The 26,426-nt window shown below is 48.9% G+C and overlaps 1 protein-coding gene across 1 annotated transcript; it reads left to right on the forward strand.

Moving 5' to 3' along the window:
* The first annotated feature begins 3,361 nt into the window (after positions 1-3,361).
* LOC119956534 (parvalbumin alpha-like) lies at positions 3,362-25,953 on the forward strand. The gene is made up of 5 exons (XM_038783824.1): positions 3,362-3,600; positions 13,476-13,544; positions 21,271-21,403; positions 23,244-23,353; positions 25,722-25,953. Exons 2-5 carry the CDS (start codon positions 13,484-13,486, stop codon positions 25,748-25,750), a joined length of 333 nt encoding a protein of 110 aa, XP_038639752.1. The 5' UTR covers positions 3,362-3,600; positions 13,476-13,483; the 3' UTR covers positions 25,751-25,953.
* Positions 25,954-26,426: the final 473 nt, after the last annotated feature.

Raw genomic sequence — 26,426 nt, forward strand, 5'->3', positions numbered from 1 at the left:
GAGCAGCGCATTCCAGCTCCTAACCACTCGCTGCGGCAAAGTTTTACCTCTGGTTTTCGACTCACCCGCCAATGGCAGCAGCCCTCCCCTCTACCCAGACCCCTGGGGATTTCGAAAATACGAAGAGAATGTATTGAGAATGTATTGAGACGTGATTTCTTCCCCCTCCTGTGCCTGACGGGAATGGTTAAAATAGGGACAGCGTTTTACCGGCAACTTAACACCGGGGCTTCAGGCAAGACCCCCCCACCCTGTAATAACAAAATGAAATGAAAAAAAGCTTATTGTCACGAGTAGACTTCAAAGAAGTTACTGTGAAAAGCCCCTAGTCACCACATTCCGGCGCCTGTTCGGGGAGGCTGTTACGGGAATTGAACCGTGCTGCTGGCCTGCTTGGTCTGCTTTCAAAGCCAGCGATTTAGCCCAGTGTGCTAATAAGCATCGAAACGTCAAGGGCTTATGTCTGGGCCCCACACCTACACCAACTCCGAGTTAAAATCACGTCACTCTTGGTATAGGGGCACCAGCCAAGAGACAAAGCGGGAATTTTCTGGCCATTCCCGTTCGGTCCAGCCGCCGGCAAACTCTCGCGGTGGGTTTCTCACCCGGGTGGGGGGCATAAAACAGGAAACCCCATTGACAGCGGCGACACGAGAAGATCCTGCTGCTGGCCAATGGCGGGCCTCCTCCGGTGCCGCGCAACGCGCGGCTGGGGACCCGGAGAATCCCGCCTCGCCTCTCTCCTGACAAGCTGGGTGGCGGGCCTTCTTCCCGAGCTTGACGGAACCAAGAGGGTTGCTGGACCTCGAAGGCGGGCAGCCGAGACTCAACCACATAGGGGTGGGGGCTGGAGTCTCCTCGCCTGGGCTCCGCTCGACTCAGAATAGAGGTGGGCCGGGATTCTCCGATGCGGGTCCGCCCCCACCACCGCTGCTAGCCAGGACGGAGAATTTGCCGCTCGGCCAAGAAAGGACGGAGAATCCCGTCACTGAACGTCACCCGCAGTGTAGCGGCTGATTCGGTTAGTATGGGGGGAGGGGGGTGGGAGGTCTGGGGAAAAGAATGATCAGTGGTGACGTGGGAGATACCTCCTAGCCTCAGCCCAATTTCAAATATAACATAGAGAGGAAATATACCGCAAATGGTAAAACTCTTCAGAATATACAAAGTCAGAGGGATCTGGGCATGCAGGTCCACAGATCTTTGGAGGTGACAACACAAGTGGACAAGGTAGTCAAGAAAGCAAACGGAATGCTTGTTTTCATTGGCCGAGGCATTGGGTATACAAATTGGCAAGTCATGCTACAGTTGTATCGAACCTTGGTAAGGCCGCACTTGGAATATTGCACACAATTCTGGTCGCAACATTACCAGAAGCATGTGGAGGCTCTGGAGAGGGTGCAGAGGAGGTTTACCAGGACGTTGCCTGGTATGGAGGGTGTTAGCTATGTGGAGAGGCTGAATAGGCTCGGACTGTTTTCATTAGAAAGACCGAGGTTGAGGGGTGACCTGGTAGGGGTCTACAAGATTATGAGGGGCATGGATGGACGGCTGGTTTAGCTCAGTGGGCTAGGCAGCTGGTTTGTGAAGCAGAACAAGGCCAGCAGCGCGGGTTCAATTCCTGTCCCAGCTGAGAATTCTGAATTCTTCCTCCGTGTACCCGAACAGGTGCCAGAATGTGGCGACTAGGGGCTTTTCACAGTAACTTCATTGCAGTGTAAGCCTACTTGTGACAATAAAAAGATTATGAGGGGCTTGGGTAGAGTGAATGGGCAGGCACTCTTTCCCAGGGTGGAGGGGTCAGTCACCAGGGGGCACATGTTTAAGGTCTGTAGGGCAAAGTTTAGAGGAGATGTGCGAGGCAGGTTTTTTACACAGAGGGTGGCGAGTGCCTGGAACGTGTTGCCAGGGGAGGTTGTGGAAGCAGATACATTAACGGCGCTCAAAAGGCATCTTGACAAACACATGGATAGGGTGGGTATGGAGTGATACGGCACAAGGAAGTATAGAACATAGAACATAGAACAGTACAGCACAGAACAGGCCCTTCGGCCCTCGATGTTGTGCCGAACAATGATCACCCTACTTAAACCCACGTAACCCGTATACCCATAACCCAACAATCCCCCCATTAACCTTACACTACGGGCAATTTAGCATGGCCAATCCACCTAACCCGCACATCTTTGGACTGTGGGAGGAAACCGGAGCACCCAGAGGAAACCCACGCACACACGGGGAGGACGTGCAGACTCCACACAGACAGTGACCCAGCCGGGAATCGAACCTGGGACCCTGGAGCTGTGAAGCATTGATGCTAACCACCATGCTACCGTGAGGCCCCTCACGGTACTGAGTACTGAGGGTTTTGGCAAAGGTTCATATCATGACCAGTACAGGCTTGGAGGGCCGAAGGGCCTGTTCCTGTGCTGTATTGTTCTTTGTTCTTTAAATCGCCATTCATATCCCGTACCAGCCTCCCCGGACAGGCGCCGGAATGTGGCGACTAGGGGCTTTTCACAGTAACTTCATTGAAGCCTACTCGTGACAATAAGCGATTTTCATTTCATTTCATATCCACCTGAAGGGGCAGAGAGGGGCATCTCACCCGAATGGTGGCACTGCCGACACTGAACCACACCCTCAGTACGGCATCGAAACCAATGAGTTCAGGTCCCTGGCGGAAAACACAAACTCACAAATCCCTGACCCATGGAATGCTCCCACTGGGCTGACTGCTACAAGGGCCCCCCCGGTGTACCATAACAGAGAACGTTGCGGCCGTTTCAACTCTAATCGTACCGTTAATAGCCAGTGCCACATGATGCAAATCAGCCAGGGAAACCTTCTGCATCCCTGCACCATTTAAAAAATTGTTACTGGGTTGAATAAAAAGAATAATTTCCCTTCTCAGCACCTTTTAAGGGAATATTTAAAAGCTTCTCTCTACTTACCTCAGTGTTAATAAGGTCCCTAAAAAGGAGCTATTAGTCCAATAGGCATTTAATCCACCCCTAAATTTATCAGCCTTTGCCAGGGCCAAATGAAATCTAAATTAATCCTGCTGGAACGTGAGGGGATCCCATATCAACGGCACGACACTTGAAAACCCGGCACCCTTCCTGTCCAAACTCCTGGGGCTAATTAAAGTTCTCGGCATTTAATTAAAGACAGCAAACGCTATAAAATAGGCAATTCGCCCCTCCGGCTTTTGTGGTGGATGAGGGTCAACCCATAGGGACGTCACGTGGGCAGCCTATCTGTGGGCCACAATGGGGGCCATCGATCTGCAGGCAACCGGGGGGGTCAAGGCAAGGAAGACCACCGCTAACAGGGCATAGCTACGCATCAAAAGTTTTCAGACATCCAGCGTGGGATATTAATAGTGCAAGTTTGATTAGGCAAAGTGAATGTGATACCGTCTCACTTCTGATTATTCGATCCTCAGGAGCAGGAAAGGGATAGCTTCCCAAAATAGAGCTGGAGATGAGTACATAAGGGTCGGGGCTGGTTTCCCCGGTACCCATTGCTTGTTCCTCAGCCACCGCCTCAATTTTTTTTTTTACAGCTCTTCCGCCAACGCGGGTATCACAATTCGAGGTAAGTCCCTCGCCAGGAGCTTTACAACTGGAAATCTTGAGGAGCGAGCAATTGAAGAGAGGGGAAGATTGGAGCAAAGGTTTCCCCCCCTCACCCCCACCCCGAGGGATGGGTAGCAACATTTTTAAATATGGGCGGGGGGGAAGGAAGGGAGGAAAGAAAGAAGCCAAAACATTTGAAAAGACCAGGATTTTTTTTACAGTAAAGGTCTTAAAAATGAAAGAGATGAGTGGCAACGCAAGGGGGGGAAACAAGAGAGAAGGAGGAAAAAATGGAGAGGACAGCATGTAAGAAGAAAGGATAGAATCAGAAGGAGAAAGAAAAGAGCAGGATATGGAAGGTAAAGAGATTCAAATTAAAGGAAGCAGCTGCAAAGTGTCTATAAGAACACTTGAAAGGCTGGGCAATCAAGTAACATAAAATAGATTCCAACTTTGGCTGACAAGAGTAGGACGTCTTGTTTGAAATAATGGATATTTCATCAGAAATGAAATAAGTTGATGGAAATCGCTGAACGTTTAAAAGCTCCCTGGAGTTTTAGTGTAGTTTGCAACTTGATAATCTAATTCCATTGATTTGGGGAATAATATTTGCAAGTTTGCAATTTTGAACCGAAAGGTTCGAACTGACTGTTCCTTCTAATGCAGTTTGAAGAATCAGATTCAATATTGGATGATTTTCTATTGCGTGACTGCACAGCTGAAAGAGTGAAATAAGTTTCTAATTTTGGAGTCATTTCTATTTAGTAAATGATCACCATCGGGGTGAGGGGAGGGAGGTGTTAATTTTTATTGTGCATTTTAGTGTAAAATGGACCATATGGATTGGATTGGATTTGTTTATTGTCACGTGTACTGAGGTACAGTGAAAAGTATTTTTCTGCAAGCAGCTCAACAGATCATTCAGTACATGGGAAGAAAAGGGAATTAAACAGAATTCAAGAAAATACATAATAGGGCAACACAATATATATACAATGTACTACATAAGCATTGGCATCGGATGAAGCAGACATGGGTGTAGTGTTAATGAGATCAGTCCATAAGAGGGTCATTTAGGAGTCTGGTGACAGTGGGGAAGAAGCTGTTTTTGAGTCTGTTCGTCCGTGTTCTCAGACTTCTGAATCTCCTGCCCGATGGAAGAAGTTGGAAAAGTGAGTAAGCCGGGTGGGAGGGATCCTTGATTATGCTGCCTGCTTTCCCCCGGCAGCGGGAGGTGTAGATGGAATCAATGGATGGGAGGCAGGTTCGTGTGATGGACTGGGCGGTATTCACGACTCTCTGAAGTTCCTTGTGGTCCTGGGCCGAGCAGTTGCCATACTAGGCTGTGATGCAGCCCGATAGGATGCTCTCTATAGTGCATCTGTAAAGGTTGGTAAGGGTTAATGTGGCCTTTCCCGAATTTCCTTAGTTTCCTGAGGAAGTAAAAGCGCTGTTGTGCTTTCTTGGTGATAGCGTCGACATGAGTGGACCAGGATAGATTTTTGGTGATGTGCACCCCTAGGAATTTGAAACTGCTCACCATCTCTACCTTGGCTCCGTTGATGCTGACAGGGGTGTGCACAGTACTTTGCTTCCTGAAGTCGATGACCAGCTCTTTAGTTTTGCTGGCATTAAGGGAGAGATTGTTGTCGCTGCACCACTCCACTAGGTTCTCTATCTCCCTCCTGTATTCGGACTCGTCGTTATTCGATATTCCATATCGAACTAACCGTTCACTGTACACCCTGCCCTGCTCTGAAATCCATTAACCCTGCTTAAACAGAAACTTGGGGTCATGTTGTATCTTCTTTCTTCACTTCTCTGCCCAAAGGCAGGTCCAAACCCACGTTGTCACCAACTCCGCCATGGGCTGGACAAGGAGACAGATCCCGAATCCACCCTAGCTGGGACGGGGGATCGAACTCCATGCTGTTGGCACTGATTCGGTCCACAACCTCTCTCCAGCCAACTGCATCCCCCACCAGCCCCGCGATTCTGGGTTGCTGTGGCAACATACATCTTCCATTTGTACTGGAGACTATGGGTAGTGATGATAGAGGCCACAATTGCTTTCCATCAAGGGATTGACCATGAATCTCTCCCGGTCAAAGGCATGCTACTGGTGTTGCAGTTCTTTCCATGTGCTTTTATTTTAGGATGATTTTATTTTGATGTGGCTTAAATTCCTATCACGGTTGTGCGGATTTTAAAATTCTTCCGTGGGATGTGGGGGAGCCGCTGGCTGGGCCCAGCATTCATTGCCCATCCCGAAATGCTCCTTGAGAAGGTTGTGGTGAGCCAATTTCTTCAAGCGCTGCAGTCCCTGAGTTGTAGGTACATCCACAGTGCTGTTAGAGCGGGTGTTCCAGGATTTTGACCCTAGCGACAGTGAAGGAACGGTGACACATTTGCAAGTCGGGGTGGTGGGTGGCTTGGAGGGGAACCTCCAGGTGGTGGGGCTCCCAGGTACCTGCTGCTCTTGTCCTTCTAGTTGGTAGCGGTCGTGGGTTTGGAAGGGGCTGCATAAGGAGTCTTGGTGAGTTGTTGCAGTGCATCTTGTAGATGGTACACACGGCTGCCACTGTTTTGTGGGTGGTGAAGGGATTGAATGTTTGTGGAAGGAGGAGCAATCAAGTAGGGCTGCTTTGTCCTGTATGGTGTTGAGCTTCTTGAGTGTTGTTGGAGCTGCTCTCATCCAGGCGAGTGGAGAGTATTCCATCACACTCCTGACTTGTGCCTTGTAGATGGCGGACAGGCATCGAGGAGTCAGGAGGTGAGTTACTCGCTGCAGGATTCCTAGTCTTTGACCTGCTTTGGTAGCCACAGTATTTATAAGGCTGGTCCAGTTCAGTTTGTGGTCAATGGTAACCCCCTAGGGTACTGACTGGGAGTTATTTCTGTGATTTTGACCGGGCGATGTGAAGGAACGGCATTGTGGATCCACTGATGGATACGAAAACAGGCAGATGGCAGGAAGCATCAAGGGTTTTAACCGATCTGTTGTCTTTATATTTTGTGTTGACCGTGGCTGTGCTAAAGTTCACTAAACATGTTCCCTGTTGGCACACCAAATTCATATGTGTTTAGTTCCCCTTCTTTACTTTACTGCAATTCGGGAGATTAATCTGGAGACAGTCTTATTGACTCTTGGTGTGTGTGATGCCATTATCTTGCTGTCACTTGTGTCTTTAATACTTAGCGTAAAAGCCAACAGCAGATTACCATTTGGCTCCACTCCACTTGTGTAAAGCCTCCAGCCACGGGCAGCATTCCACTGATGTCAGGCTCCCATTATCCTCCACCTGTGACAATGATGTAACCTGTAACCAGATCCAGCCCCAATCAAAACCTGCGATAGTGGAGTGTGGAACAGGATTTGTCACGGGGACCTCACCCTCTCACCCGTTTCCCAGCGTTAGAATGAATGGTTTTCCTCTAAGATGACAACCGGATGTAGCAACCGGGCAACAGGTCGAAGCAAAAGCTGATCCCAGCCGAAAATTGTAGGTGCCATGGGGGAAACAACGGGGAGCAAAGGGTGAGCTCCCACCAAGGGCCAGCAGAGTCATCATGATGGGACGAATGGCCACCTCGTCTTCCGATGAGGCACGTTACAGCCCTCGGGACTCAATGCTGAGTTCAACAATTTTAAATTGTGATCGTTCTCCTGCACCTTAAACCCTCTCCTTTGTTTTTAAATGCCCCATACGTGCATGGCCTCAATGCACAACATCCCCTTCCCCTCTCTCACCGGGGCCATCTCTCCTTCGTTCTTAAATTTGCTACATTTTGTTGCAGTTTCTACATCCCCCCCCCCCCTTCAGTTCTGCTGCGGAGCCAAAGGACTCGAAACGTTAACTCTGCTCCTCCCCTGACGGATGCTGCCAGGACTGCTGAGCGTTTCCAGGCATCTTCCATTCCTGGTCGGAATTCCCCGGTCGTTCGCTGGCAGCGGGATTCTTTTTTTAAATATAGAACATACAGTGCAGAAAGAGGCCATTCGGCCCATCGCGTCTGCGCCGACCCACTTTCAGCCCTCACTTCCGCCCTATCCCCGAAACCTGATTACCCCTCCTAACCTTTTTGGACACTAAGGGCAATTTAGCATGTCCAATCCACCTAACCTGCACATCTTTGGACTGTGGGAGGAAACGCAGCACCCGCAGGAAACCCATGCAGACACGGGGAGAACGTGCAGACTCCGCACAGACACTGACCCAGCGGGGAATTGAACCTGGGACCCTGGTGCTGTGAAGCCACAGTGTTAACCACTGTGCTACCGTGCTGGTCCAGCCAGCAAGGCACGCCCGCCCGCCCGCATGTTTCCCGGAAGCATGGGGCAGCTTCAATGCGAAACACGAGACTGGAAGCCCGGGGAATCCCGCCCGTGTTTCAGATTCCACCGTCTGCAGTGTTTTGCTTATTTTATGTCGGTCTTTATTTGTCTTCCAGTTTTTCCAACCTGCACATCCTGCCTCTTGGATGCTGCGGGTGGCGGTGGGGGGGGGGGGGGGGGGGGGGGGGGCATTACAATAGGAAACCCCGCTGACAGCCGGCGGGAAGGTAACATCCCGCCACCAACAAACGGTGTGTGCAGTCTGGCGGCCATATTTCATACAACGCCACAGTGGCTACAGTTCTAAAGTTGGTGTAAAGCACTTTGGGATGTGAAAGGCGTTATATAAATGCGAGACTTTCATTCTTTTAACTTTCAACTTGTGGGCAGCATGGTAGCACAAGTGGGTAGCACTGTGGCTTCACAGCGCCAGGGTCTTGGTTCGATTCTCGGCTTGGGTCACTGTCGGTGCGGAGTCTGCACGTTCTCTCCATGTCTGCATGGGTTTCCTCCGGGTGCTCCGGTTCCCTCCCACAGTCCAAAGACGTTCAGGTTAGGTAGATTGGCCGGGCTAAATGCCTTTAGTGACCAAAAATGTTAAGAGGGGTTATTGGGTTACGGGGATAGGGTGGAAGTGAGGACTTAAGTGGATTGGTGCATACTCAGTGGGCCGAATGGCCTCCTTCTGCACTGTATGTTCTATGTTCTCCTGCCGCCCTATTTTGAAGGGGACTGGCCAATGTTTATCCGTCAACCAATATTAGTTTTTTTTCCTAAATCGAGTCTCTGCTGTTTGTGCGGGCTGGTGAGCTCAAAGTGGTTGGCGCGCTTCCTCCAGCAGTGACTAAGCGATGAAATAATGGCGACATTAATGGCTTCCTTCCTTCGAACCATTAATCCCGAAGCTCTACAGGGAGCTGAAGACACCTAGTTAAAGAACAAAACTTCAACTTGATTTCCACCATTGCTTTATAAACATTGAACTGCAAGAGACGGGAGTACCGTGAACACTAACGTTAGAAATGGTCAAAGCCCTCTGGATCGTTGCTCACAGCCAGTGACGTTTGTCGTACCCCCTCTGCCCCCCCCCCCCCCCTGTTGGACTCCCAAATAATAGTGTCCCTGGTGGCGTCAGCAGCACTGTTTGAAGAAGAATAATGCCGGAAGAATGGATGGAAGAGAAAGCAAAGAGCTTTAAAGGTGGCCTCAATCAGGGAACATCATCCTTGTTTAGAAATAATGGGGGGGGTGAGGGGGGGGGGGCGGGGGGGGGCCACTTAAAACGGAGTTGAGGCGGAATGTTTTCACTCAGAGTCTTCGGAGTTCTCTTCCTCAGGACGCAGTGGAAGCGGAGTCTTTGAATATTTTTAAGGTTGAGGTGAATAGATTCTTGGTAAACAAGAGGGGGGCGGGGGGCGAAAGGTCATCACGGGTGGGGTGGGATGCAGATTTGGGGTCACTTTCAGATCAGCCATGATCTAAATAAATGGCGGAGCGAGTCTGAGGGGCTGAATGGCTTACTCCTGCTCCTTGTCTGCCTGTTCTTGCCCCTTTGGACTGACATTCCTCTGCGAAGGTACTCTTTTCAAAAACGATTCCCTCTTCAGTTATGCCTTGTTCCCTTCCCCATTCAAAGGGAACCCAGCCAATCTGGCCTTTAAGCAGGCAAAACGCACACGGTTTAAGGCAGGTGGATGTTTCACACCCTCAGCCAAAATATTCCCTTCACTGGACACCCCAACATTCCTGCCCCCCCCCCCTGTCAATTTTAAGCACTTTCAGTCCCGGTTGACCATCCAACTTCTGGAACCTAAGGGTCAGCCGGCAGGACCTCCCGCCAGAGGGATCGCCATCTTGCCTTCTGAGTCAGGCAGTCGTAGGCCCCAAGACTCCGCTCCGTCACTAACACTAACACCTCTGCTGACACTTGAGTGGCGGTCTGCCAGATGTGCAGTCTTTCAGCAGAGGATCAGGGAAGCTCTCCTTAGTGTCCCGGCCATTTAATATTCATCCCTCGGTCAACATTACAAGAGCAGATTATCCAGCCTTCGCCACTTTGCTGTTTGTGGGACCTTGTTCTGTGCAAATTGACTGCTTTCATTAACACCTCGATCGTGACGACTACAGTAGTTTAGTGGTTTGCATTATTCCGAGGTTGATAAGGGGTCCAATAACTATGCAAGTCACTTGTTAATTATTTGTTTCAAGGGTCATAAAAGGAAATAATTTTATTAATGGAATGTCTAATTAAAAATAATGTGCTGTGGCGGCTTATCATTTTACAGTGCCTATTCTGGAATGTATACAAAAAATTCCTATTGCGCCCCTCCACGCCGCCACTGTGCGGAGTCTGCACGTTCTCCCCGTGTCTGCGTGGGTTTCCTCCGCTTTCCTCCCACAAGTCCCGAAAGACGTGCTTGTGAGGTGAATCGGACATTCTGAATTCTCCCTCTGTGTACCCGAACAGGTGCCGGAGTGTGGCAACCAGGGGCTTTTCACAGTAACTTCATTGCAGTGTTAATGTAAGGCAGCTTATGATAGTAAAGATTCTTTTTTTTTTTAAAAAACGTTGAATTAAGGCACCGCCGCCAATCTCCCCTTACGAGGAGGTTTGGAAGATCTGGCCATCCCTGGACAGTCGCATTAATAGGCCCCCTTTTTTTTGAACCCCCTTGTCTGCCAGTCTGTACAGCTGATGTCGACTAAGCCAAGACCACTGAAGCAAATGTCGGCAGAGGCTGTGGTGTGAGCCAGTTGACCGGACATCGCGATAACCTCCAACAACTCCACTTGCCCCGGATTTATTTCCACACAGCAACACCATTCATTTGGCGAGGCAGGACCTGCTGGAAAAAAAAGAGGGATTTTTTTTTTGGTCGAAGTTTTTCGCCTTGGACTCATCACGACATTTCGCAAAAAAATACAAACGGCGAGGATGCAGATCTAAGTAAGACGACGGGCGAGAAATAGGCAGGGAGCAAGGATCGGACCTTGGGAGAACACCAACTGTGCGGGAGCAGGAGTGGAATCGTTGCAATCGAGACTCTGACTGAGATGGGGATCTTCGACGAGCGATCGAAAGAATGAACTCTGGAGTTCTGTAATACTTCACACGCCCCAAAGTGTTTTGCAGAGAGTGAGGTTCTTTGTAAAATGTAGTGAGTGTCGCAAACGCGGGAAACAGTTTGTGCACAGCAAGATCCCAGAAACAGCAAAGATCCGATTTGTTTTATTGTCGCGGAGTTGGGTTGAATGTCAATTATGGTGAAACTGGAAAGAACAATGTCACACTGGATGGAGAGATGGCAGAAATCGCAGGTTCGGGTGCGACGGGATGGTTTCAGAGTTAGGGTGGCACCTCTGCTCCAGGGTGCTTTGATGGGATCTTGCTTGCTTTCAATTTTAGTTAAGTTATTCGGATCTGAACACTGGGTGGATTATAACCAAAGCCAGGATTTTCTGGTCCCGTCATGGGCCGGCCAAAGGTCCGTTGTCGTATTTTTTTTAAAAAATAATTTTTATTGAAGAAATTTTTCAAAATACAAACATTTTAACCCCCCCTACATTTACATTTAAATTATAGCAAAACAAAGTCAGACCCCCCTACTTAACAAAAAACAGTCCCCCCCCACCCCCTAATCGCGCGTCCCCCCCACCCCACCCCCGCCGGCGAACCGACAGTCAGACCAACTTATCATTTCTGGCAGTGTCCTCGGGCAGGCCTTGCCCGTGCCACCACCGCTACCGTACTTCCTTCGTCTTTGTCCCCCCTCCCGGGTTGCTGCTGTCACTGCCTCAGTTTCTATCTCTGATCTAAGAGGTCCAGGAAGGGTTGCCATCGCCTGAAAAACCCCTGCACCGACCCTCTCAGGGCGAATTTGATCCTTTCCAATTGGATGAAGTTTGCCATGTCGTTTAACCAGGTGTTAACACTTGGAGGCCTGTCGTCCCTCCACTGAATCAAGATCCTCCTCCGAGCCACCAGGGACGCAAAGGCTAATATTCCAGCCTCCCTCGCCTCCTGTACCCCTGGTTCCACCCCAACCCCGAAGATCGCAAGTCCCCATCCTGGCTTGACCCTGGACCCCACCACTCTCGACACCGTCCCTGCCACCCCCTTCCAGAACTCCTCCAGTGCCGGACATGCCCAAAACATATGTGCATGATTCGCAGGGCTTCCCGAACATCTAATACACCTGTCTTCACCCCCGAAAAACCGACTCATCCTTGTCCCCGTCATGTGGGCTCTATGCAGTACCTTAAATTGAATGAGACTTAGTCTCGCACATGACGACGACGAGTTGACCCTCTCCAGGGCGTCTGCCCATGTCCCGTCCTCTATCTGTTCCCCCAGCTCTAACTCCCACTTATCTTTCAGCTCCACTACTGGTACCTCCTCCACCTCCTGCATAATCTTATAGATGTCCGAGATCTTCCCCTCCCCGACCCAGACCCCTGATAGCACCCTATCACTCACCCCCCTGTCGGGAAGCGCGGGGAGGTCCGTTGTCTTCTGGCATAACTGGAACATCCCGGTGGAGAATCGGGGCCTGAAATTTTGTTTTTGTTTCTTTCCTGGGACGTGGGCATCGCTGGCCACTTAACGGCCATTTAAGGGCTTCTTTCCTGCCCAGACTCAATTTTGAGGCTGGTTTATGCCCGATGGCTGAGGATGGGTAACAGAAGGAGCTCTTACCCTCAATTATGAGTGGGAATTAGGGATAGTCTCAATTGGAAGACCCTAATATGATCCCAGACTAGACCCCAACAGTTTCTAGGATACTGGATAGAAAGCCCAATATTTTATTTATTTTGTAAGACTGTGAGGAAAGGATACTTTGCTCTAGGAGTGATTTCACGCACAAATAGGGGTATTAAAACAAACTTTATTACTAAAACAGTATTACTAACTTTAACATCATATGAAAATGGCTTACAATCACCAGTTAAACAATCCTTAACAATACAATGAAACACTTTAACTCCAAACTGCTATTTTCTTTATCTCCAATCAAGCAGAACCCATCTCTGGTCACAACCCATTTTAAATACAATTAGGAAACCCAGGAGTATTTGCTGTTTAGAAATGTCTTGGATAAAATACTTTTAAGAGAAAGATCCTTCAGGAAACAGCCCGCAGATTCTTGCCTGTGTCGTTTAATTTCCCTGCATTTGGCAAACAGCTCCTGTTCTTTAACTGAAAACCCAACAGCTGACTGCTTCAGCCCCTGGCTACTCCTATTAACTATATTACCTCTAGCCCATTAACTGGGTTTCTGACCATCTTACTAAGGCTAAACGCAATGGATGCGATCTATCAGCCTATTGGCGCCCGACACGGGAAGTGACGAGGCTGATAAATTCGCACTAGCGTGCATCCAAAACTCCTACATTCATCACAATCCCTTCAGACATGGATGCCCTCCCCTCACTCGGCTGAGACATCTGGCTGAATGGCCTCCCTCGGTGCCTTAATTTCTACAAGTGGGATGGGGAATCAAACCTGAGTTGATTGTACAGAAACTTTCTGAACTATTGAAATGTCTTTTCTTCAACAGCTGCAAACATGCCCATGACAAAGGTACTCAATGCAGCTGACATCAGCAAAGCTCTGAATGCTTTCCAGGGTAAGTGGAATTATCTGTGAACCTATTGATTTACTTATCTGTGTGTTTATTTATTTAGTTTTCTTTCTTTCTATCTTTCCTTCTTTCTTTTTTCTTCCTTTCTCGCTCTCTTTTATTTTCTTTCTTTCTCTATTCTATCTTTCTCTTTCCCTCTGTTTTTCCTTTCTTTCTTTCTCTCTTTCTTTCTCTTTCTTTCTCTCTTTCTATCTCTCTTTCTATTCTAAACTATCTTTCTCTTTTTATTTCCTTCTTTCTCTTTTTCTCTTTCTCTCTCTTTACTATCTTTCTCTCTTTTTATTTCCTTTCTTTCTCTTACTATCTCTCTCTTTTTATTTCCTTCTTTCTCTCTCTCTCTTTCATTCTCTCCGATCTCACTTTTCTCTCTCTCTCTTTCTTTTCTCTCTCTTTCTCTCTTTCTCTCTCTTTCTCTCTCTTCTTTCTTTCTTCTTTTCTTTTTTCTCCTTCTTTCTCTCTTTCTCTCTTTCTTCTCTCCTTTCTTTTTCTCTTTCTTTCTTTCTCTCTTTCTTTCTTCTTTCTTTTTTTTTCCTTCTTCCTCTTCTTCTTCTCTTCCTCCCTTTCCTTTCTTTCCTTCCTTTCTCTCTCTTTTTCTCCTCTCTCTCTTTTTCTTCTCTCTCTCTCTCTCTCTCTCTTTTTCTCTCTCTCTTTTCTCTCTCTCTCTCTCTCTTTTCTCTCTCTCTCTCTCTCTCTCTCTCTCTTTTCCCCCCCCCCACTAATCAGGAGTTTAATTTCCACCGGGTGGGAGGAGGGCACTATCTCTCCACCCCACCGTGACCTCACTGGGCCGAATTTCGGGGAAATTGGGGGAGGGGCGTGGTCCATGCCATTTCTGTCGTATTTCTGAAATTTACGTGTCTTTTCCAAAGATATGACGGTCAAGCTGGACAATCCATTGGACTTGGCGGGGGCGGGCGAGTGAAGAATTTGCTGGGTGCACACTGTGATTGTTGCTGACCTCAAGCTGTGCGAAAACCCTGATTTGGATTGAACTTCGTCCTGTATGAGAGCCCGTACTGGTAATCGGCCTTGCGCTGTTAGATACTGGGTTGAGTTTCCCCAGGGGAATGGATTAGGCGCCCCGGATTAAAAAGGGATATACTGTTCGGCTCAAAGAAAAGCCACGTGTTTTGTTTCCTTTTCTCTTCTGTTTCACTGAGTATCTGAAGACCTTTAAATAGACTTCAGTTTTTGGTATTTGGACAACTGAGTGAGCTCGTGACCTGACTAAACTCCACCCGGCCTTCACCATCCCCAGCCCCTTGAGACATCACAAGAGCTTCAAACAGCAGGATAGTGAATTGGTTACAGGGTTGGAGGTTGTAAAGCTACAGAACAGCAGTTCAGTCTCTTCCTTCAAACTTTGACGATCAGGTGACCATTGAAAACATCTCTCTTAACCAGTGTTGTCCAATATGATTACCGTATGTGGCAACTTGGTCAGTGATATGTGACGGGTTGACATTCAGATGGCCTACGAACCATCTGTTTGACTGAAGGCTCTGTCCAAGACTCCTGCTCATAAAATTTACAGTGCAGTAGTAGGCCATTCGGCCCATCAAGTCTGCACCAGCTCTTGGAACGAGCACCCTCCCCAAGCCCATACCCCCACCCGATCCCCATAACCCAGTAACCCCACCCAACACTAAGGGCCATTTTGGACACCAAGTGCAATTTAGCACGGCCAATCCACCCTAACCTGCACATCTTTGGACTGTGGGACGAAACCGGAGCGCCCGGGGGAAACCCACGCAGACACAGGGAGAACAGTGCAGATTCCGCACTGACAGTGACCAAAACTGGGAATCAAACCTGGGACCCTGGAGCTGTGAAGCAATTGTGCTAACCACTACACTACCGTGCTGCCCTCTGACACAACCTCTGACTGGACCTTGGCAAACGTAAGTCGAACAATCGGCAGAAAACTAATCCTTAACACTGAAAGGAAACTGTAGTCTGGCAGCATGGAGGCAGTGATCACCATCAAAATGACCGGTCAAACCCAACTCAGTTCCGTCTGTGACTCCAGTTTGGAGCATCCACGTTACGTGGGAACAGGAGAGGTCGCAGACCAATCAGCTGCTCAGACGACCCGCGCCGGAGAGTTAGTAAAACAAATAGTGGCGTCACAGGAAAACTGTGTTAATTGGTTGGTAAGAAACTGTTGTTTGGGACTGTCTTTAAATTGCTGTAAATCAGGAAAGGGTATTATTTTTCAAGAAAATAGCTAGACTTAGATTAAGTGAGAAACACCAGAAATAAGGAATAGCCAGGGCCATTAAAATAAAGTAATATAAGTAAAATAAATAAAGGTATCGTAAGGGAAGAGAAGTTGGAACAAAGAACAGGCCCTTCGGCCCTCCAAGCCGGCGCCGACCATGCTGCCCGTCTAAACTAAAATCTTCTACACTTCCAGGGCCCGTATCCCTCTATTCCCATCCTATTCATGTATTTGTCAAGATGCCCCTTAAATGTCACCTATCGTTCCTCCTTCCATCACCTCCTCCGGCAGCGAGTTCCAGGCACCCACTACCCTCTGTGTAAAAACACTTGCCTCGTACTTCTCCTCTAAACCTTGCTGATGTACGATCAATTGCACAAAAGTCTCAGATTGTAGGACCTGTAGTGCAGGTCCCACCTTACATCCCCTAATACAGGTGCACACAGTGGTTCACCATACTTGCCCCTCGCACCTTAAACCTATGCCCCCTAGTAATTGACCCCTCTACCCTGGGGAAAAAGTCTCTGACTATCCACCCTGTCTATGCCTCTCATAATTTTCTAGACCTATGTAAGGCAGGGCAGCTCAGTCGAGTGGAATGTGTGACCTGTAATATGTGGGAAATCATAGGCGCAACCCGTGCTGTGGCCAAATATGCCAGCTGCAGAAACCTGAGCTCTGGGTTTCAGTGGCTGTAGTCACTGTGGTGCATCCACGAGGCTGAGAGCTACATAGATAGCACGTTCAGAGAGGTGGTCACACAGCAACTTAAGAACCTGGAGGCAGAGAGGGGGTAGATGCTTGGCAGGCAGCACATGAAAGCCAGGCAGGTAGTGCAGGAGTCCCCCTGGAGTCTTGTCCATACATTGGCTTTCCATTTCGGAAGCTGGTGAGAGTGCTGGTTCCTCGGGAGTACAGTCAGACCCAAGGTTTGTGGCATCAGAAGCAGCTCGGTGGGCAGAGAGGAAGAGGAAAGGAAGTGCTAAAGTGTTGGGGGATTCTTTCGTTATGGGAACAGACAGGACTGTCTGTAACTCCGGGATGGTATGTTGCTCCCCTGGTGCCAGGGTCAAGGATGTCACAGAGCGGCTGCAGGATAGTCTCCTCTGGGAGGGGGAACAGCCAGAGGCCGTGGTCCACAGTGATACCAATAGTTAAGCTAGGAAGGGGGTGCAGTCTTACATTCCGAATTTCGGGAGCACGGCAGAAAATTAACAAGGAGGACCTCCAATGTAGCCATGTCCGGATTGTTCCCAGCGCCACGGGCAAGACAGGAATAGGAGGATAAGGCGGATAAATGTGTGGCTGGAGAGATGGTACAGGAGGGAGGGCTTTAGATTCCTGGGACACTGAGAATGGCTCTGGGGGAGCGGGCACCTGTACAAGCCAGGTGGGGATGTTCCTGAACAGATCTGGGACTGAGTTCCTTTGGGACCTTTGTGTTGGTGCTTTTGGGAGAGCTTTCCACTAACCCAGCAGGGGTGTGGGAACCAAGAGAGTATTAGAGAGAAATATCAGGGTGCACAACATAGTGTGAGACCGTTCACACTTGTAAAGAGAATAGGAAATTAATAGGTGGAGTCGGAATGAGGGAGGAAGTAATGGACTCTAAATCCGGGATACGGAGCACGTGTGCGAATACGCAAAGTATAGTAAATAGGATTGGGGTGTTACATTGTGGAATGTAACCATGCAGATTGCATTGTGGAAATATGGAGCTCCATTTACCCAAATTGCAACAGAATCCCGTGTCGAACATGTTTAGCTGGATGTTTCCCGGCGCTCACAGCTTCAAGAAGGATCACGCTATCGAACGGGACTTTGTTGCAATCTGGGTCCTCCGCGGAATAACAGAGACCTGGCTCACTGGAGGGAAGGACTGGTTGTCAAATATTCCTGAATACCAGATGTTCGGAAGAGATAGGAAAGGACGTGGGGTAGGGGTACTGGTTAAGGAGATCATCGCAGTGCTGGCGAAAGAGGGTTCAAGTACAGAAAACAATTTGACTGGACCTAAGGAACAAAGGATGCAATTACATTGCTCAATGTGGTCGATAGACCATCAACTCGTGAGAAAGATGTCGAAGAATAAATCTGCTGGGAAATTACAGAGATGCCAACATCATAGGGGACTTTAATTACACAAATTATCGACTGGGATAGCGGTCGTGGAAAGGGTGGAGACGGGGGAAAAAGTTCCTTGACTTTCAGGAATTATTTTTACACCAGCATGTGTCCAGTCCAACAAGTTAGGATGCACTGTTGGAGCCGGTTATTGGAAATTAGGCGGGACAAGTAGATCAAGTGGCAGTAGGGAACATTGTATCGTAAGGTTTCGAATGATGGTATGGGATCATAGAATAGAATCATCAAATCTCTAAGGTGCAAAAGGAGGGCATTCGGACCATTGAGTCTGCACCGGCCCCTTGAAAGAGCATCCACCTAGGCCCGCTCCCCACCCTGTCCCCCTAACCCCACCTCAGGGCAATCTAGTATGGCCAATCCACCTTACCTGCACATCTTTTGACTGTAGGAGGAAACCGGATGAATCCCACGTAGGCACGGGGAGAACGTGCAAACTCTACACAGACTGTCACCCGAGGTCGGAATTGAACCCCGGACCCGGGCGCTGTGAGGCTAGCCGCTGCATGCCTAACAATCGGCAATCCAGAGTAAGAATAATTAACTGGGGAGGGTTGACTTCAATGGGGCGTGGATAGGGTGGGGCCAGATAGACTGGAGCGAAGGGTGGGTGGGAGAAAAGGCTATTGTGGTGATTGCCCCTTCAAGGGCAAAACAGCCGATTGAGGTTCACGTGGCCTGGGGGACGAATTGGAACTGAGTGGGAAATCACCCCCGGAGATGGCGTCCTCTTAGGCAAGAGACGTGCAGGGAGCAAGCTGCAGTCACATGGCTGCGGAACAAGTCTTAGCAATTCCTTTTGTGTTCATGAATGAAGTAAAAAAAAAAAGGGTTCAGGCACAGTCAAGATATATCTCCTCAAAAGGGAAAGCGAGGGAAAACAAATGCAGAGCTCCCTGGGTGAAAAAGGAGATAGGAATTAAGATAAAGAAGAAAAAGTCTGCTGATGCCACGTGTCAAGTAGAAAATAGAATTGAGAACCAAGAGGAATATGGAAGCATAATAATAATAATAATAATCTTTATTGTCACAAGTAGTCTTACGTTAAAACTGCAATGAAGTTACTGTGAAAATCCCCAAGGCGCCTGTTCGGGTACACAGAGGGAGAGTTCTGCATGTCCAATTCACCTCACAAGCGCGTCTTTCGGGACTTGTGGGAGGAAACCGAAAGCACCCGGAGGAAACCCACGCCGACACTGGGAGAACGTGCAGACCTCCGCACAGACGGTCACCCGAGCCAGGAATCGAACCTGGGACCCTGGCACTGTGAAGCAACAGTGCTTCAGACGGGAGATGAAAAAGCTCATTGGAGAAACGGGGGGGGGGGGGGGATTTACGGGACAAGACGAGCAGCCAACATCAAGGGGAATCCCCAAATCTTCCGAAGGTATATAAATAGTAAACGGGTGGTAAAAAGGGGCAGTGGGGCCGATTAGGGAACTAAAAGGGAATTTAAACCTGGAGGGAGGTAGCATGGCTGACGTTATTAAATGAACACTTTGCATCTGTCTTTACCAAGGAAATAGATGCTCTCCAGGCCATGATGACAGACAAGGAAACTGTCCCTAGGAGGGTTTAACATTGATCAGAAGGAAGTGTTGAATAGACTGTTGGTACTGAAAGTTGACATGGCACCAGGAATGGATGGGATGCATCCACGGATATTGAAGGAAGAGTGGAGATTGCAGGGACACTGACCGGAACATCCCAGCCTTCCCGAGACTGTGGGAAGGTGCCGGAGGACTGGAGATTTTCAAGTGCTACGCCCTTGTTCAAAAACAGTTGCAAGGATAGCCCCAGCCAATTGCAGGCCAGTTAGTTTAACGTCAGTGGTCGGGAAGCTTCTGGAAGCAATTATTCGCGATAGAATTAACAGTCACGTGGAAAAAACTCTGCCTTGAGGAGGAAGAACCAGCGTGGTTTTCTGAAGGGGAAATTGTGCTTATCAAGCTTGCCGGAGTTTGTTGAGGCAGTAACAGAAAGGGTCGATAAGGGGGATGCTGTTGATGTGATGTACATGGACTTTCAAAAGACATTCGATACAGTGCAACACAACAGGCTTGTGAGAAGTTGTAGTTCACGGAATAAAAAGGACAATAGCAATATGGGTACAATACTGGCTGAACAATGGGAAACAGAGGGAAATGGTCAATGGATATTTTTCAGGCCGGATGAAGGTTTGCAGTGGAGTTCCCCAAGGGTTGGGCCCTTGTTTTTCCTGCTATATATTAATGATTTAGATCTTGCTGTGAAGGGGAAAATTTCAAAGTTTGCGGATGACATGAAACTTGGAAGTATTGTAAACTATGATGTGGATAGTGTCGAACTTCAAAAGGACAAAGACAGGTTGGTGGAGTGGGCAGATAGGTGGCAGATGCAGTTCAATGCGGAGAAGTGGGAAGTGATGCATTTTGGTAGGAAGAACATTGAGAGACAATGTAAAATAAGGGGTACAATTCTGAAGGGAATGCAGGAGCAGAGGGACCTGGGTGTTTGCGTGCATAGATTATTGAATGTTGCAGGACCGTTGGAGAGAGCAGTTAATAAAGCAAATAGTATCCTGGACTTTATTAATAGGGGTACAGAGAACAAGAGCAAGGAGGTTGAGCTGAACTTATACAAGACACTAGTTAGACCTGAGCTGGAATATTGTGCACAGTTCTGGGCGCCACATTAGAGACATTAGTGAACACATTAGAGAGAGCAGAGGAAGTTTACAAGAATGGATCCAGGGATGAGAAACTTCAATTGTGAGGATCGATTGGAGGGGTTGGGACTGTTCCCCTTGGAGAGGAGGCTGAGAGGAGATTTGATAGAGATGTTCAAAATCACAAGGGACCTGGACAGAGTAGACAGGGAGAAACTGTTCCTGGTTGTAAAAGGATCAAGGACACGAGAGGGCGCAGATTTAAAGTGATTTGCAAAAGAAGCGAATGTGATGTGAGAATTTCTTTCTCACAGCCAGTGGTTTTTGGGTCTGGTATGAACTGCCTGGAAGAGTGGCGGAGGAAATTGACTCCAGGCACTGTGCCACCGTGCTGCCCCGTATTGAATGATAGAGTAGCCTCGCCAGTCCCACATTGTCCGCCCCAAGCTCCTAACGCTTATTCACACAATGAGGATGGGATGCGAAGTGAATTGAGACAATCTCTCTTGGTGCTCACATCAGTGCCTGGGTAATGGCCAAAAGATTGCTGGTGTCAATGAGCGGAAAGCGAGAGAGGGACTAATTGATGGATAGGAAGGGACATCTTTGTGACCTCCATAAGCCACCACAATGTCCTTAATTGCAAAGGTTGAAAGGAAAATATCTGCCCCATGACTAAACCTCATTATCTAATTTTCTAGCTCCTGGGAGCTTCGATCATAAGAAGTTCTTCCAGCTGGTCGGTCTGAAGGGGAAAACCCATGAGCAAGTGAAAGAAGTCTTCAACATCCTTGACCAAGATCGGAGTGGCTACATTGAAGAGGATGAGCTCAAGTAAGGAAATAAATGCTTTTTTGAGCAGTCGTAGTTTTCCTTCATTCACGGGTCTGTGGCTGGGTCAGCATTTATTGCCCATCCCCAATTGTCTGAGAAGGTGGTGGTGAGTTGCCCTCTTTAACTGCTGGAATCCCTGCGGTGTCGGTACACCCACTGTGCTGTTAGGGAGGGAGTTCCAGGATTTTGACCCAGTGAGTGTGAAGGAACGGCCGATATATTTCCAAGTCAGGGTGGTGAGTGACTCGGACGGGAACCTCCAGGTGGTGGAGTTCCCAGGTATCTGCTGCTCTTGTCCTTCCAGGTGGTAGAGGTCGTGGGTTTGGAAGGTGTTGCCTAAGGAACCTTGTCCTGCTGCAGTGCATCTTATAGATGGAACACACGGCTGCCACTGTGTGTCAGTGGCGGAGGGTGTGAATGTTTGTGGATGGGATGCCAATTAAGTGGGGTTGCTTTGCCCTGGATGGTGGCGAGCTTCTTGAGTGTTGTTGGAGCTGCGCTCATCCAGACAAGTGGAGAGTATTCCATCACACTCCTGACTTGCACCTTGTAGATGGTGGACAGGCTTTGGGGAGTCGGAGATGAAATACTCGCCGGAGGATTCCTAGCCTCTGATCTGCTCTTGTAGCCACAATATTTATATGGCTGGTCCATTTCAGTTCCTGGTCAATGGTAACCATCCTTATGGCATTAACAGGCCAGGATTTCTTCAACTGGCTGATGGGAAATTGGCCCATTATACCGAGATGTCTAGTCTGTACTCCATCCGATATTGCAATTCATGAAATTTAAGTTGGACAGCATGAAATGAAAAAAAATGAAAATCGCATATTGTCACAAGTATGCTTCAAATGAAGTTACTTTGAAAAGCCCATAGTCGCCACATTCCGGAGCCTGTTCGGGTAGGCTGATCTGGGAATTCCACACCATGTCAGTTAGACATCCATGCAAAACCTCAGTCCTTACTGAACTCTGTTATAAGCCTGACATCTTCAGGTGCCTATGAAGGCATTGGCAACCATAGACCGGCATTGGCAACCATAGACCTCCATTGGACTGGTCCATGATTAAGCTTGGCAAATTCATTCCAGTGTTTTGCAGTTGTCCTCTGCAGTGTGGGTGCGCACAAACCCCTGCCCCCAGGCGTGTTGGAATGAGTTACAGGCTGATGACCGACTTACTTTCCCGCATCATGATCCTAATACCTGGGTCGTCGGGTTCTACAGTGGGACTTGAACCCAGAGCTCACCCGGAGGCAGAGATGTTGCTATTGCGGCCACAAGACCTCCGCTTACAGTCATATAAAATGAGTGACCAGGGTTGCCAATGTGAGCCGTGTGAGGAAAGGGCCTTTCCACGGCACTACTGGAAGGTTTGTAAATTAAATTTGGTTCGGGATTGTGGTTCCGATGGCCGGTGCAGGGTTCTGAATAAATCCCCCCCCCCCCAGTGTGGGGTTCGGATCCTTGTTCTGGCTTACCTCTCCTGCAGGTGCCCCGCAGTAAGATCGCTGTATAAGCGATTCAACAACCCTCAAATAATTATGGAGTCACAACAGTTTTGCAGCGCAGAGAAAGGCCCTTCAGCCCATCACGTCTGCGCCGGCCATCAAACACCGATATTTAATCCTATTTTCAGGCACATGGTCCATCGTCTTGCATGCCAAGGCCTTTCAAGGGCTCCTCTAAATGCCTCACAAATGTTGAGGGTTTTCGCTTCTACCACTCGCTAGGTAGTTGACGGTGCTACCTGATGAAGTGATGGGCAAGGAAGAGAAAGATGTAAATTTGGGAGGCAGCGGGAGTTGTCTGACACGTCATTCATATTTTCTTCATCGCAGATCGGTGCTAAAGGGCTTCTCTGCTGAGGGAAGGGAGCTGTCGGACAGTGAAACCAAGGCGTTGCTCGCGGCTGGTGATGAGGATCATGATGGTAAAATTGGGATAGAAGGTAGGTATTTGAAGCTGCCGGCGGGCTATCTGAAACTTGCGGCAACTGTTTACCAGCGCGCGGAGATCTCGGACGCCCATCCAACCCCCCCCCCGCCGTTCTCCTCCCCGCACTGACGAAGCCACTCACTCGGTTTGACAGCCCCTGATTGGATGTCATTCCTGGAGGTGGTAACCCCTGACCTGCTCTTGCTAACCACACCCTCCCGCCATTGGTCGCCCTGTATGCCTGGCCAATTAAGAAGGCAGACTCTCTGGCACCTGATTGGATTGTTCACGACTGTCAGTCAAACCGCTCCCATTCTTTTCAAAAATAAACAAAGGGGTTTTCTTCAATTGATTGTGATCTCCTGGAGATTAAATTTTCATTCCTGAAGAGTTGGAAAAACATTTTTTTTTAATACATTGGTCACCTGACAGTCCGTAAACATGTCACAGTCAAGCTGGTGGACTTCGGACAACCTTATTACTCGGCCTTTAGGTGGCAAGGTATTGGAAAGCATGGGCCCTCAAAACCAACCATAGCCAGGTACAGTTAGAAACCCTGGGTAACTTTCCCCAGACCACACAGTGAGGCAGGTTGAGAGTGGGGAAGCGTTAGCAACGCTCAATGACCCAGGAAGATACAGCCCATTCACCACTTCAAACATTCATTCTCCCCACCACTGAAGCACAGTGGGTAGCACCTAGAAACATAGGAACGGGAATAAGCCGCTTCAGTCCATCGAGCCAGCTCCATCATGCCTGATTGGACACTCAATTACCTTTACACCCACAGTCCCCATAACCTTGTTAATCAGCAATGAATCAATCTCTGATTCAAAACAAACCCAATGCCTGAGCTCCCTCAGCCCTCGGAGATAGAGAATTCCAAAGATTCAGAACCCTGTGTGTAAAGAGATTTCTTCTCCTCTCATTGCCAAATGGCTTGCCCCCCCCCCCCCTTTTATTTTGGAAATTGTACCCCCTGGTTCAAGCCTCCCCAACCCAGGAAAGTATTTCACCTGCATCTATCTCTGTCCCTTCCTTTAATTATTTTGTAGCTATCAATAAGATCACTCTAGAAATGGCACGGTGGTTAGGGTGGCACAGTGGGTCGCAGTGCTGCTTCACGGCTCCAGAGTCCCGGGTTCGATTCCTGCCTCGGTCTCTGTCTGTGCAGAGTCTGCACCTTCCCCCCCCCCCCAACCGCGCCTGCGTGGGCTACCTCCGGATGCTCCGGTTTCCTCCCACTGCCCAAAGATGTGCAGGTTAGGCCGGATTGGCCGTGCTAAGTTGCCCCTTAGTGTCTAAAGGCTAGCTGGAGTTCTGAGGACGGGGAGGGATGTGGGCCTAGGTAGGGTGCTCTTTAGGCAGGGTCGGTGCAGACTGGTTGGGCCGAATGGCCTTTTCTGCTCTGAGAATACAGGTTTGCCCAATCTCGCTTCAGAAGTCCTGCCACCCCCTAAATAAGTATGGTGCTGGACCACTCATGTTAAGGGTGAACGGCATTGTTGTGGGTCTGGAGTCACATGTAGAACAGACAGGAGCAGGATTAGTAAATCAGCTGAGAGGTGAGATCCCATATTTATTGATTCAATTGAAATTCCTACCCGCTGCGATGGTGCCCCCCCCCCAATATTTAGTAATCGTTGGATTACTAGTCCAGTGGCATTACCAATACGTCACTGTCTCAGCAAGGTTGAGCCACACTGAAGGTGCAGCACAAGATGTTGCTGTTCTTCCAGAGACAGAACTGACCAAAATGTTTAAAAGGGAGTCGATACTGTAGAGGGCAGGATGTTTCGGGATGTGGGAATTGGGCATGGAATAGGGGGAATGAATAGATGACGAGTCGGCCTGGATGGCAAAATGTGGAACAGACTCAGTGGCAAAATGACAGTGACTTATTTAGGGGGTGGCAGGACTTCTGAAGCGAGGTTGGGCAAACCTGTATTCTCAGGTCAAAAAAGGCCGTTCGGCCCAACCAGTCCGCGCCGACCCCGCCTAAAGAGCACCCTACCTAGGCCCACATCCCTCCCTGTCCTCAGAACTCCAGCTAGCCTTTAGACACTAAGGGGCAATTTAGCACGGCCAATCCGGCCTAACCTGCACATCTTTGGGCAGTGGGAGGAAACCGGAGCATCCGGAGGTAGCCCGGGGGGGCGGGGGGGGGGGGGAAAGGAGAGGGAGAGAAGAGACGTGCAGAAGATGCGCCTAACCTGCAGTAGATGATGAGTCAGCCTGGATGGCAAAACGTGGAACAGACTCAGTGGCAAAGTGACCAACTCCCGTCGCTACCTTTACTGAGTCACTTCAGTTTAATTTTGATAAAGTAGTTCCTTATTCTTTTTCTCTTTTTTTCCCCCCCCCCCCCTCTTCCTTTTCAGAATTTGCAAAGATGGTGGCTCAAGCGTAAAAGATCTGAACCAAATCAATCCTCCTTTACCCCAATCCCATCCCCTCATCATTCGAATTCACAAAGGCTCCCCCAGAGAAAACATTGGTTAATTAATGTCCACACAGTTCCTTCTATTTATTTGTACATTTTATACTCGTGATTGTGCCGGAAGATGCTGTTAAACAAATAAATGTCAAAAGAATAATTTGGTCTTACAAGAATTGGCCACTGCGTGTTTTTGTTTGGTCTCTGATCTCGCTTAACACGTCGGTCGCGTGTAGATAAATCCACTCGAAGCTTGAATTGATTCACCGGAGGTCTGCAGGCTTTGCGCAAGGGCAGCACGGTAGCACAGCTCCCAGGTTCGATTCCCAGCTCGGGTGACTGTCTGTGCGGAGTCTGCACCTTCTCCCCATGTCTGCGTGGGTTTCCTCTGGGTGCAGGTTAGGTGGCTTGGCCATGCTAAATGGCCTTTAAGCATTCAAAAACGGTTGGGTGGCGTTACTGGTTGACGGGGAGGGTGGGGATGTGGGCTTGGGTAGGGTGCTCTTTCCAACGGCCGGTGCAGACCTGATGGGCCGAATGGCTTCCTTCTGCACTGTAAGTTCACTAAGCTCTATGAAATTACCAAGGGTCACGCTCTTCCAGAAGGATCTCTCATGATCTATCTTGACCTTTAACCCCTGGCCTTGCA

The sequence above is a fragment of the Scyliorhinus canicula genome, chromosome 23, assembly GCF_902713615.1.
Source record: "Scyliorhinus canicula chromosome 23, sScyCan1.1, whole genome shotgun sequence".
Lineage (NCBI taxonomy): Eukaryota > Metazoa > Chordata > Chondrichthyes > Carcharhiniformes > Scyliorhinidae > Scyliorhinus > Scyliorhinus canicula.

Coding starts and splice junctions, on each gene's coding strand:
- LOC119956534 (XM_038783824.1), top strand. CDS start 13,484: ATGCCCATGACAAAGGTACTCAATGCAGCTGACATCAGCAAAGCTCTG. Junction 13,545..21,270: donor AGCTCTGAATGCTTTCCAGG/GTAAGTGGAATT, acceptor CTAATTTTCTAG/CTCCTGGGAGCTTCGATCAT. Junction 21,404..23,243: donor ATTGAAGAGGATGAGCTCAA/GTAAGGAAATAA, acceptor TCTTCATCGCAG/ATCGGTGCTAAAGGGCTTCT.